This window comes from Tursiops truncatus, chromosome 18 (genome assembly GCF_011762595.2).
Source record: "Tursiops truncatus isolate mTurTru1 chromosome 18, mTurTru1.mat.Y, whole genome shotgun sequence".
In the NCBI taxonomy this organism is placed as follows: Eukaryota; Metazoa; Chordata; class Mammalia; order Artiodactyla; family Delphinidae; genus Tursiops; species Tursiops truncatus.
In genome coordinates, this window is record NC_047051.1 from 77,393,224 (window position 1) to 77,405,484 (window position 12,261).

At 58.6% G+C, this 12,261-nt stretch overlaps 1 protein-coding gene across 1 annotated transcript; it reads left to right on the forward strand.

The window, feature by feature from the left end:
• Positions 1-1,998: 1,998 nt before the first annotated feature.
• PROZ (protein Z, vitamin K dependent plasma glycoprotein) lies at positions 1,999-11,827 on the forward strand. Its single transcript, XM_033843753.2, has 8 exons — positions 1,999-2,308; positions 4,865-5,028; positions 6,281-6,305; positions 6,747-6,860; positions 7,797-7,928; positions 8,456-8,541; positions 10,057-10,174; positions 11,184-11,827. The coding sequence occupies exons 1-8, from the start codon at positions 2,233-2,235 to the stop codon at positions 11,753-11,755; spliced, it is 1,287 nt and encodes a 428-aa protein (XP_033699644.1). The 5' UTR covers positions 1,999-2,232; the 3' UTR covers positions 11,756-11,827.
• The last annotated feature ends 434 nt before the right edge of the window (positions 11,828-12,261 follow it).

The window sequence follows — 12,261 nt, forward strand, 5'->3', positions numbered from 1 at the left end:
CCCCTCCTCCAGTGGTCACAGCCCAGGTCGAGCCCTCCCGGCCGCACCAGCTCCAGGCCCTCAAGCCAAACAGCCAGGAAAAGCAGGCATGCTTCTAGAAAAAGCAGTCACCTCAGACGGGACGTGCCGTGTTTCCCGGTACCGTTTGCATTTTGCGTAACTTGGCTAAGCAAACTTTCAAAGTTCCAGTACGAGAGCTCCCAAGGTCACTGGCTGGGCAGTTGCGTAAACAGGAGATCTGCACGTTTGCAAAAATCAACGCGAACGGGCTTCCCAGAAACGGTCAAGCCAGAGGGTCCGTTTCTGCGCGTCCCGCCTTGACCTCCTCAAAGGGAACCGTCCCGCCGAGAAGGCCTCGGACGGCCAGGCCCTGCGTGCTGGGGACGGGGGTCTCCGTCCAGAGCAAACCTGGATGGGCTGTCAGCCCACAGGTTGCCTGGGGTCCGGAGAGAGCTCTGGGGGAGCCCTCCTTCCCACCAGGCTGGCATCTCTCACCAGCGGGGCCGAGCCCACAGGTCAGAGAGCAAGGGCAGCTGGGCACCTGGGAGTGGAGGGCAAAGGGGTCCCCACCGCCCAAGGCGCTGAACCTTCCCCGTTGGGAAACAGAGCTGGACTCAGTGAGGTTCCAGAGGGAATTCGGGCAGCGTGGTAGGGAGGCCTCTTGTCTGGTTCGCACAATGCTGGTTCCGTGGGCCCTGGGACCATGGGCCTCAAAGCTCGTCTCCAGGTGGACCTGAACCAGGCCTGTGCCCTGTGGGCACAGTCGGTCCCGCTCCACTGCATGTCCCCTAGAAAGTCTCCTCCGGGGACAGACGTGAGCAGGAAGCCGACCGTGAGGAACCACGGGGGGCGGTGGCGGTCAGGGTCTGACTGTCCCTCCCGAGAGTGAGGGACCGCTCATCGGCACCCGCGGTCCCTGAGGGGCAGGGTGAAGACATGCCTGGGACAGAGCCGCGTTTGGAGCAGGGAGGGCTGTATGGCGGCCGGGTGGCAGGGGGAGGGGGCGGGCTTAGAGAGCCGGAGACCTGCAGACACAGGGTCCCTGGAGGCCTCCGCCCGCTGCAGGTGCAGCCCCCGGCCCTTGGGGCTGGAGGGTGATGTTTCCGTTCTAGAATGATCCTCACAGCCACCATGAGACCCTGATGGAGGTACCAGAGCCCTGGGGAAAGTCATCCCGAGCATCGGACTTGAATTACAAACAGGACGGGGTAGCTCTGCATCAGGAGAGCCCGGGGCGCATCACCGAGTGGGGGTGTGTCCTCACTGACGATGCGGACGGGAAGCAGGGCTCCTGACAAGAACGGGGTTCAGCCCTGGTCGCCGAGGTGCCCACGTCAGAAAGAACAAAACAGCTGGGAAAAACACACTACACGAGCCTTCGAAGGAAACCAAGAGGATGCGGGGAGAGAGGGCACCGTGCGGGTGCTCCTCAGGGGCCCCTTAACAGGAGGGAAGCCCGGTGTGCGGGCTGCCAGCGGAGGGAGGGAGAGAGACAGACAGACAGAGACACAGAGCCAGAGCCAGAGTCAGAGACCGAGAGGGACAGAGGCAGAGCGCCCCCGGGGGACCCCGTGCTGACCCGCTCGGTGAGGGGGGATGAGTTTGCTGTCCCCTCAGACGGAGGCCAGAGTATCTACGCCCTCGTGGCGCTGCGCGAGGCTCTTCCCGAGCGCCCCCCAGGCCCGCTTCCCCTGGCACTTGGTGCCCCAGGAGAGCTGGTCTCACCGGGAGGTGCTGGGCTCCCCAGCCCTTCACGGGAGCCCCGCTGGACCGGCCTGGTGGGCGCCCGCCCTCGAGGGTCTGCCTTAACCCCCAGCCCCACCCCGCTCTGTTCGGGTTACCCCCCCACAGGGAGCCTCTGTGACCGGCTTGTCCAAGGCGGCCCACCGCGCTGTGCCGCCTTATCTGTCGGCGAAATGTGCCACCGTGTCTCCCCGCCCCCGCGGCGCAGGCCCGGTTCCCGCGGGACGCCTCGGCTCCCGACCCCCGACCCCCGACCTCCGACCTCCGACCTCCTCCCGAGGAGCCGCCCCAGCTCCGTCCCTGTCGGCCTCGGCCTTTCATTTCTCCGTCTTGCCCTCTCTTCGCCTTAAACGGAAAAAGACAGGACTGAAGCCTCTAGGCCACTGGATTGCCCGCTGGCCCCCGCGGGCGGCCTTCCTCTGCGGGGCTGCTTTCCCGTCCGCACCCGCTCCGAGCCGAGCCGGGCGGCGCTCTGGCCGCGGGCTGAGCATGGCCGGCCGCGGGCCGCCGCTCGCCCTCCTCGCCCTCCTCGCCCTCCTCGCGCCGCGCGACGCCCAGCCCGCAGGTAGGCGCCACCTTGGGCATCCTTTCTGACTCAGGCTTGCGGGTGGGTGGGTCGGGGGCTTTTTCTGGGAGCCGAGGGCCCCCGGCGGGACCAGCATGATCTGAGCCCAGCTCCCGGTCTCTTCGCCGCTCGTGACGAGTATGTTGGAAGTGACCGTGTCCCTCGGGGGCCCCGGGGGCCCAGGTGGAGCCGGCCGCCGGGTCCGGGGCTCAGGACTGGGTAGGGCACGGCTTCTGGGGGAGCCGGGAGGGCACCCCAGCCCCTCATGCCCCCCGCCCGCGGGCCTCTCCCCGTCCTCAACCTTCCTTCACATTCAGACCCAAACCAGCGACCGCAGATGGGGGGCCCTGGAGCCCTGCCGCCCACGCGGCCAACGCGCCCCCGCACCCAACCGGCGGCCAAGGTCAGGTCGCCAGGAGCTCAAAACACACCAGCCTGCAGAGATTTAGCACAGAAATCAGAATGCAAACTCAAATTAATAGTTTTTTAGCAATTGTTGTGTGTTGAAACAGAAGTATTTTGGATCTATTGGGTTAAATAAGTATATTATTAAAATGATCATAACCTCTTTCCTTCGATGTCCTAAATGTCCGGGGACACTCGTGACCACAGGGCCTGCAACCGCTTCTCTCGGCTGCGCTGCCCACCTCGGCCAAGGCTCCAGCCGCCGCCCCCCTCCCTCCCTCCCTCCCTCCACGCAGCAGACAGGGTGACATCAGATACCTCTTACAGTCAGTCGAACCTTTAGAATAAAACCCAAAGCTCAGAATGAGGCCTCAGTAAGAGACACCCCCCCCCCCGCCCCCGGCAGCACACAGCTCACAGCCGCGCACAACTGTGCACAGTCGTGAGCGAGGTAAACGGCCGAAGCAGCCTAAATAAACAAGGACTCGTGAAACGCTGTCCTGGAGGGGCCACAGATGAGATACCCAGAAAAACCCTCCCGGTAACGCTGAAAGCAGAGTAAGTATTTTATCCCACGTTTGCTACATGCCCCTGCCTGGCACGAGGGGAAAGACCAACGGGAGCAAAAGAATGAACGAGGCAGTGGAGCGCCCACCACCCTCGGCTCCCCGCAGCCCCAGGCGCAGAGCCTACACGGCGCGAGGGGACCCAGGAGGAGGCCCCACCCCAGCTCAGACCACGCTTGGCACCACGTGAGGGAAAGAGACAAGCTCCGCGGCGGGATGCTGGTGCTGGGTGGAGAAAGAGAAACCTCTCCGGAGAAGCAGTCACTGCAGTCGGCCCAGGGGTCTGCGGCGACTGCTGGTGACTGCAGTGACACCCCAACGATCCAGGGTCACGTCGGGGGGAGACATGGGTCCTCGTTGCCTCGGGCTCCCTTCTCAACCTGGGGCGTCTCATGGTAAAAGAAAAACCCAAACACACAAGGAAAGAAGACAACCAGAAACTTGCAGGAAAAAGAGTAGAATCAGACTCACAAAAACCTTGATACCCAGACACAGAACACAGGACATGTGATAGAGGTACAGCAAGAAAACAGGAGACATTAAGATGCCCAAACAGATGTGAAAAAGAATCGAACAGAACTTCTGAAATGGAAAAAATATTCATTGGAATTTTAAAATCCATTCAATAAATGAATCAACACAAAGCATTCAGGGAAAAGATTCTCCTTTACAGCAGAATGCCGATTAGTAAGTGCAGAAGGAAAGAGGGGTGTAAAGTCACTCTTCTGCAATTAAAATGGTAATAACTGATTCAGGAAAAACTACTTCATTGACGCTGAAAACACTCGGCTAAAGACTGTTGGGGGACAGGACATTCCTATCCCAAAACATCTTCCTCACAGTGGAGAAATCTGTGGACACCATCTATGCAGTGTCCCCCAAACTTCATGTTTACCCAGAACCTCAGAATGTGACCTTAGTTGCAAATAGGGTCTTTGCAGGTGTATTAATTAAGAGGAGATCATCCTCAGTTAGGGTGGGCCCTAAATCCAATGACTGGTGTCCTTATGAGGTGGCTCTACTCAGTCCTCCCCGCTGTGATCCTCATCCTCATATTCCAGAATGACGCTTAGAGCTCCAGCCATCACATCTGTGTCCCAGGTAGCAGGATGGAGAGAGGGACAAAGAAACGGCCAGGGGCCACGCCAGTTGTCTTTTTCAAGAAGGTTCCCAGGAACCTGCTGCCTAGCCCTTCTGTTTGCATCTTGGTGGCCAGTGCTCAGCCATGCGGCCACCCTTAGCACCAGGGGAGTCTGTCCGCGCAGCCGTGTGCCCAGCTAGAAATCGGGGGCTCTTGTCCTGGCAGAGGACTGCCCAGGGGGCAGCCTCTCAAACCCGGTCTCCACCCCTTCCTCGCGGGCTCCCACCCTCCTGTTCTAAGCTCACTCCTACTCACCTGGCTGCACGTAAGGGGCCCGGGGCCCAACGTCGTGGTGAGCAGGAGGTAAACTTCTTCCCGGGTCTGAGGGTCAACCGTTGGGTCTGCTCCTCCCAGCACCGCAGAGCCTGGCCCTCAGGATGCGGGTGGGAGTTCTTGGGTTGCCCGCCCACGCTGAGGCGCCTACACGCCTGTCTTGTTCTGCAGTGTTTCTTCCCACCTCAAAAGCAAATGAAATTCTGGTGAGACGGAAACGAGCCAGCTCCTACCTTTTGGAAGAGCTCTTTGAGGGAAATTTAGAAAAGGAATGTTACGAAGAAATCTGTGTCTACGAGGAAGCACGAGAAGTATTTGAAAATGACGCATCCACTGTATGTATCCCCCCTGCCACAGACTCACACGCTTTCTGATTATTCCGCTGCCTTAGAGGACATTTTCTCAAAGAGGCTGAACTAAATTAATTAACCTATTTACTTACCTGGGAGGTTGATCTAATCCTAATTGTACAGATGAGGAAACAGAGACACAGAAGTGAAATCACTTTCCCCAGCCAGTTAGTGGGGCACCCGGGATGGCAGCTCAGTCCCACCACCTAAACTCTTCAGATTAAGCAAATTAGCACATTGAGTAGCCGGACTCCTCACAGAGGTCACCCAGCTTGACAGGACTCTGACGGAATTTAGTATTTTTAATAAAGATGTAATTGTTTCAATGTGTCAGCAACGCAAAGATCCTCCCTAGGATGCCTACGTGGTAAGAACATCTCTCATAATCTATAACTCGGATTACAAGCGACAACACATACACTCTGAATAATACAACTGAGAACTTGCCATTCTCAGTTACTCATAAGCTTATCAATCAGTCAACAGAGGGCCTGAATATTTGTGTGTAAATATTTCAGAATAGTAAAATACGTAATAAAGACTTCCCAGTTCTACATATTAAAGCAGCAATATTTAAAGGTGATTCTGAACAAAATGTTGACCCGTTTCTCTAATATATTTTTAAAGTATTTTAAAATCATAATTTCTTAAATGCCCATGTATAAGAAAATGATCTTTAATCAAACCAAGAGAAATTAAAACTTCCTGGTAAAGTTGTGCTTGAGTTGTTAGAAGTCCGAGTATGATTTGGGGAGATGCAATTACTTATATGTTTACCCTCCAGGCCTTAAGTCTGAGTAATTCTCCTAATTTTAGATACCGCCACCCCAAGTTAACATTCCCCCCACATTTTTAATCCTTGTTGAACTGGCTTATAAAAACAGAAAAAGTGATGTGAATTTTCTACATCTGCCTCAGGCACTCTGCGGAGTGGGGCCATGGAGACAGGCCCGGGAGGGGAAAGGGCCTCGCGAGGCCGTGGTGTTTGTGCCACGTCTTAGACTGTTTTCCCTTCCTCAAATGGGTCACCGTAAATAAATACTGAATGGGACATGGGACATGGGTGTATTAAAGATGATATTAAGTAGATGTAAAGAATTTTACATTCTTTGTTTCAACCAGTATTTTCCTATGAAGTGAATAAAATCAACATTTTCTTATTTTCAAGCCCGGCCACAGGAGAAAACACGGAACACAGATGTCCCATTTGTAACACTTTTATGTTTCTCTTGTACAGGATGAATTTTGGAAGACGTATCTGGGTAAGTGTCTCCTCCACCTACTCCAGGATTCTTTCCTCTTCTCCTCCCTTTAAGGTCAGGGGAGGCAGTTGGCTCACGAGGGCTGCTAATTTGAGGCCAGTGGATTCCAGATTTCGAGCCTTGGGCTCCTGGAACCCCTGACCCAAAGGAAGGGCCTGGCACTGCCCGAGGACGAGGGTGGGAAAGGCCCCGAGGTCCCGCCGGGATCAGGGGGAAGCTGGAGCGGCCTCCCGGGCTCCCTTGGGCCTCGTGCTGAAGGGTCAGACCCGGTTGAGGAAGGCGAGGCTTGGGGGATGCTGGGCGTCCCTGCGGGGACCACAGTGACAGGAGAGCTCGAGGAGGCGCCGGCGCTGGTCACGTGGCCGCCCAGCAAGGAAAGGGGGTCCTGGAGGGACGTCGGAGGGTGTTACCCGCAGGGTGTCCTCACGTCCCTGTCGGCAGGCGGCTCCCCGTGCGTCTCCCGGCCCTGCCTCAACAACGGGTCCTGCCAGGACACCATCCGCGGCTACACCTGTACCTGCGCCCCGGGCTACGACGGCCGGGACTGCGCCTTCGGTGAGCACCGCCCCCCCCCGCCACGCCCGGCCTCCGCCCCGCCCCCGGCCTCCTGCCCCGCCCCCGCCTCGGCCTCCGCCCCCGCCCCCGGACCCCCGCCCCCGGCCTCCGCCACACCGAGCCCCGCCCCGGGGATGAGCAGGAGGAGGCCCGTGGTAACCCGGCTGTCCGCTGGGAATCACACCTTGTGAACGGCCCCTGTTTCCCCCGTGGGGTCCCCTCCTCTTCCTCCCAGCCCCCCGCCCCGTCCAGACCATTCGCGATCTACTCTCCTTTCTCCCGGGGCCCGGCTGACCCCGCTGGGGGTGATGGGTCTGGGGTGGTCAGCCTATGAGGGGACCGCACCCGGCTCTCTGGGTCGTGGGTGCGTGACCCGGCCTGCAGCCTCATCAGCTGATGTCCCTTCAACATCGTGAGACTATCCGTGGGGGGTGGGCGGCGCCAATTCCCGTCAGTGGTCGTTCGTGCGGCAGTAAACTCGCGTAATGCTCCCGAGGGCCAACGCGGAGCCCGTTTCCGGGACGAACGTTACGTCCAGCCTGGATCCCCGGACTCCAGCTGCCTCCTGAGCGCCCCGCCCAGTGCTGTGTGGACGCCCCAAGTGCAACTCGCGCCAAAGCAGGGCTTCCAGCTTCATCCCAATGCCCACCTGGAAGAAGCCCCTTAAAGGGAGCGGCTGCTGCGGCGGGAAGTGAGCCCACGGCCGGGAAACGAGGATCCTTGCGAGGGACTTGCAGACCTGCCCCCCCCCCCCCGCAACCGAGCTGCTGCTCTGAGGACGGAGCCCTGACTGCTCCTCGCCCCTTCCTGACGCGGGAGTCGAAACGCTCGCCTGGCGACGTTTGGAAGGAAAAGCCAGAGTCCCAGTGCGCAAGGAGATTTCAGAGTGGCTATGTCCAGGGTAACATGTCTGGTTTTCCCTTCTTCCCTTTTCAGCTAAAAATGAATGTCACCCTTTGAGGACGGATGGGTGTCAGCACTTCTGCCACCCGGGGCCGGGGTCTTACACGTGCAGCTGTGCGAAGGGGCATAAGCTGGGCCAGGACCACAAATCCTGCATCCCCCACGGTGAGTCCCCTCCGCTGGGCCTCCTCCTGCAGGGACCTCTGACAGGCCACCTCCTCCCCCGTGGCTGGGCGGGGGGGTCCTCCTCCTCCGTGGCTGGGCGGGGGGTCCTCCTCCTCCGTGGCTGGGCGCGGGGTCCTCCTCCTCCGTGGCTGGGCGCGGGGTCCTCCTCCCCCGTGGCTGGGTGGGGGGGTTCTCCTCCCCCGTGGCTGGGCGCGGGGTCCTCCTCCTCTGTGGCTGGGCATGGGGTCCTCCTCCTCCGTGGCTGGGCGGGGGGGGGGGGTCCTCCTCCTCCGTGGCTGGGCGCGGGGTTCTCCTCCACTGTGGCTGGGCCGGGGGTTCCCAGTCCCCTGCTGGGCTTGCCCGGGGCCTTCTCAGTCCCTGAGAGCAGGTCGTTTAATCTCACCTGCTCTGTGAATTATCTCAACCTAGCGGGCATCCAGGAATAGGCTGAAGGGTCAGCGCCACAGATAAACCCGACGTCTGCCCTGGGAGGCACTGACTTTTCTTTTCATGTGGCCACAATGAAGACAGGTGTGCGTGCGGAGCCCTCATCTCTGACGGCCTCCTGACGTCACAGGGATGCGAGCAGCACCCTCCGACTTTCCCGTGGCAGGTAACAGAAACATTTTATAAATGTGTTTTAATCTTTTGTTACAAATTTCATCCTATTTGTCATCTCCACCTTCTTTGATTTAGGTGAACTACTTACAATCTCAACATCACACTTCAAAGCACTTTCTCATTCTGAACTCACAGCTTCAGTGTCTTCATTATTTGCACCAAATAAAAACATAGTTTTATTTACAGCCATCCAAGGCCTTTCTTAGAGTCCAAAAACCGTTTCCAATGTCGCTGCTCTCGGAAGATAGGCATCCTGGCGGCGCTCGGGTGGACACGGTGGGTCCAGAGCCAGAGCAAGGCCTGGGCCCTGCTCACAACCAGCTGGCGGAGTCCAGCTCCGCTGCCATGTTCAGGAAACGTCTCTTCTTTGGCACCATTTCTGTTATTTTCCTGTTTCTCCCTTGCCTGGTTTGGAAGCTAAATATTCTATTTCTCTTCATCCAGTGACCACCCTTGACACTGAAACTTTCATATCTAACTTAGCAATACCTGAAGTTATAATGTTTACCCTTCTCCCAAATTATTTCAAGCACCTCCCACTAGGCTCATCTGCTATTTTGACCAATATTTTATCCTTTTCTTGCTTTTTTAGTAACTCCACAAAATAAGTATTATTTTTAATCATACCGCCAACATGGGTTTGGATTTACCTACATTTTGCATTTTCCTTGCAACCCAGGCCCTTAATGCAGATCATCCCCTTCTGTCTCGTCTGTCCTTTAGAACAGCCCTGTCGATAGAAACACAATATCGGCCACAGACGTAACTTAAATTTTCTAGTAGCCACGTGCATAAAAGTAAAAGCAGGTGCAATTAATTTTGATAGTGTGTTTTACTTACCTCAATACATCTAAATATTATCTCAACATGTAATGAATAGTAAACAATGAGAGACACTCACATTTTCTCTTTCAACTAAGCCTTTGCCCTCTGGGGTGTACAGCCTTTTACTCTTGGAGCACATCCTGGCTTGGACCAGTCAATCTCAAGTGCCCAGTAACCACAGCGACCACCATGGTCGACAGAGAGCTGTACAGGGCCCTTTGGTGAAGGGGCTGCCTCAGCCCCACGTGCGTGCGCGTGTGCGCACGTGTGCCCATGTGCGGAACGCGTCTACTTCGCCCTGCTGCTCGCAAGCAGGTGGAGCGGGGCAGAAGCGTTCGGCTGCTGGGTGGAGGCCTGGCCAGACAACGGACAGAGCTCAGTGACCACCGGACCCAAAAGGACCGAGGGAGGGGACATCAAGTGAGAGGCGGGGTGGAGGTGGGGATCTGTCCCCAGCGGGACCGTACCTTTGCTGCCTGTCCTCCTGAGCGTCCATCTTCCAAGTGTCCATCACTCACCCCTTCTCGCCCCTCCACTCCGTGCGCTGAGGCGGCCTCAGCAGTGGGTGGGCTGGGCTGGGCTCGCTGGAGGGGTGTGCGCCCATCTTCCTAACCACGACACTATACTGACCCGAATCCTGAAAACTGGCACCAACTCTTTATTGTCTGTTTGGTTTTTAAAGGTAAAACTAACAAATTCTGAAGGAGAAGACTTCTGTGGAGGTGTTCTAATACAGGACAATTTTGTACTGACAACAGCAAAATGTTCACTCTTGTACAGAAACGTTAGTGTGAAAACAAGTAAGTATTTTATCATTCTTTTTAAAATAGATTTATTTATTTATTTATCTTTTAAGTTTTGGCTGCATTGGTTCTTCGTTGCTGCACGCAGGCTTTCTCGAGTTGCGGTGAGCCAGGGCTACTCTTCATTGTGGTGCGCGGGCTTCTCATTGCGGTGGCCTCTCTTGTTGCGGAGCACGGGCTCTAGGTGCGCAGGCTTCAGTAGTTGTGGCACGTGGGCTCAGTAGTTGTGGCTCACGGGCTCTAGAGCGCAGGCTCTGTAGTTGTGGCGCACAGGCTTAGTTGCTCCACGGCATGTGGGATCTTCCTGGGCCAGGGCTCGAACCCGTGTCCCTTTGCATTGGCAGGCAGATTCTTAACCACTGTGCCACCAGGGAAGCCCTGTCATTCATTTTTATAAGATCACATTGGAAGTAAAAACTATCCTATGTAGAAACAAAAATTTTAATCTAGAATTTTTGTTTCTAATGCAATACAGACTGAGCTTATCTTCCTCACAAAGTCATAAAGCAACGGGGACACCTAGTGGAACTCTGGGCACAGCAGGCAGACAAATGCGGAATGTTTAGTCTAAGGAGGAAATCACAGCTGGTGAAACTGTCACTGCGAGGCACTGATACTGACGTGGGGCAGCTCGGATCCCTGTCCACCCCGGGGCCTGGGCTGTGCTGTGAGCTGCTCCACAGCGATTCCCAGGACCCGCAAATATACGCTCCAGCCCCAGACACTTTTCAGTCAACAGAACGTCGGCCTAGAAAATGACATCCGAAAAGCCAAGCTCTGATTGGCTTGGAGAGGTTCCTCCTAATTTCTTCCTAGTCTTTTGACCGGTTCAGCAACCGGCACTGCGCTCTGCGCCCGCGCCCCCGCCCCCGCCCCGAACACCTCACTGGGTTTCCTAGAGGAGAGTGTGGGAGAGGCCCCTCTGCGGGGTAGCCCCTGTCCCTTGCGCGCAGGAGCCGGGCGGCGGGGCGCACGTTGTCACCTTGACCCCCCCGCCTCCTTCTAGGTTCCCGCTGCCGGGCGCGCGAGGCCCCGCCGGCGGTGGAGGTGAAGGGCGTCCACGTGCACACGAGATTCGAGGAGGACACGGGGGACAATGACGTGGCCCTGTTGGAGCTGGCGCAGCCCGTGCGCTGCCCCGACGCCGGGCGGCCCGTCTGCACTGCCGAGGCCGACTTCGCCGAGCGCGTCCTCATCCCGCGGCCGGGCGTGCTGGGCGGCTGGACCCTCCGTGGCCCCGAGCTGGAGCCCGCGCGGCTGCTGGTCAAGCACGTGGACCCCGGGGAGTGCGGCCGGGCCCTCAACGCCACGGTGACCACGCGGACGGTCTGCGAGCGGGGCGCGGCGGCCGGGTCGGCGCGGTGGGCGGCGGGCGGCGCGGTGGCCCGGGAGCACCGCGGCGCCTGGTTCCTCACCGGCCTCTTGAGCGCTGCGCCCCCCGAGGGCCCCGGGCCGCTCCTGCTCATCAAGGTCCCCCGATACGCGCTCTGGCTCCAGCGAGTCACGCAGCAGCCGAGCTCCGCCAGCCAGAGAGGCGACCACGGTCACAGAGGCGACGAGGAGCCGGTGCTGGGGTGACAGCGCCCTCAGCCCCTCCCCCAGGACCCCTCGTCTGAGCAGAACCCCGGGGAGGAGGGGAAAGGGCGCGCGTCCAGCAATAAAAGCAGAGCTGCCGGCACCGAAAGGCGCTTTCCTGAAACGCCAGGGAACAGAGGGGTTCAGTCCAACAGCGGTCGCGGGGGCGGCGGCGTCGCAGCGACCTCCCCGCCTGCCCCGGGAGGGCAGAAGGAGCGGGCAGCGCGAGGGGCTGGAAGGCAAACCGCGGGCCTCCGCGCGGGCCCGACCCCGGGGCGGGAGCAGCGGAGCGGCTGGGCCGAAAGGCCGCAGCCCCACGACGAGGGCGGCGCAGGGACCGCGCGGCGACAGCCCCGCGGCCCCGTGACGCCGCCGCCTCCACCCACGCCGACGGGCCGCGAGTCCAGCCCAGCCCGAACGGCGCTTCCCGCAGACCCGACCCGGGGGGCGGGGCGGCCGGTGCCCGACCGGCAGGCGAGAGCGCGTGGGTGCACATCACGTCTATTTCC

Bases quoted from the DNA above. Each gene is read 5' to 3' on its own strand.
- PROZ (XM_033843753.2), top strand. From the start codon at position 2,233: ATGGCCGGCCGCGGGCCGCCGCTCGCCCTCCTCGCCCTCCTCGCCCTC. The intron at 8,542-10,056 runs GTAACAGAAACA...TGGTTTTTAAAG, and splicing joins CTCCGACTTTCCCGTGGCAG to GTAAAACTAACAAATTCTGA. The intron at 10,175-11,183 runs GTAAGTATTTTA...GCCTCCTTCTAG, and splicing joins AAACGTTAGTGTGAAAACAA to GTTCCCGCTGCCGGGCGCGC.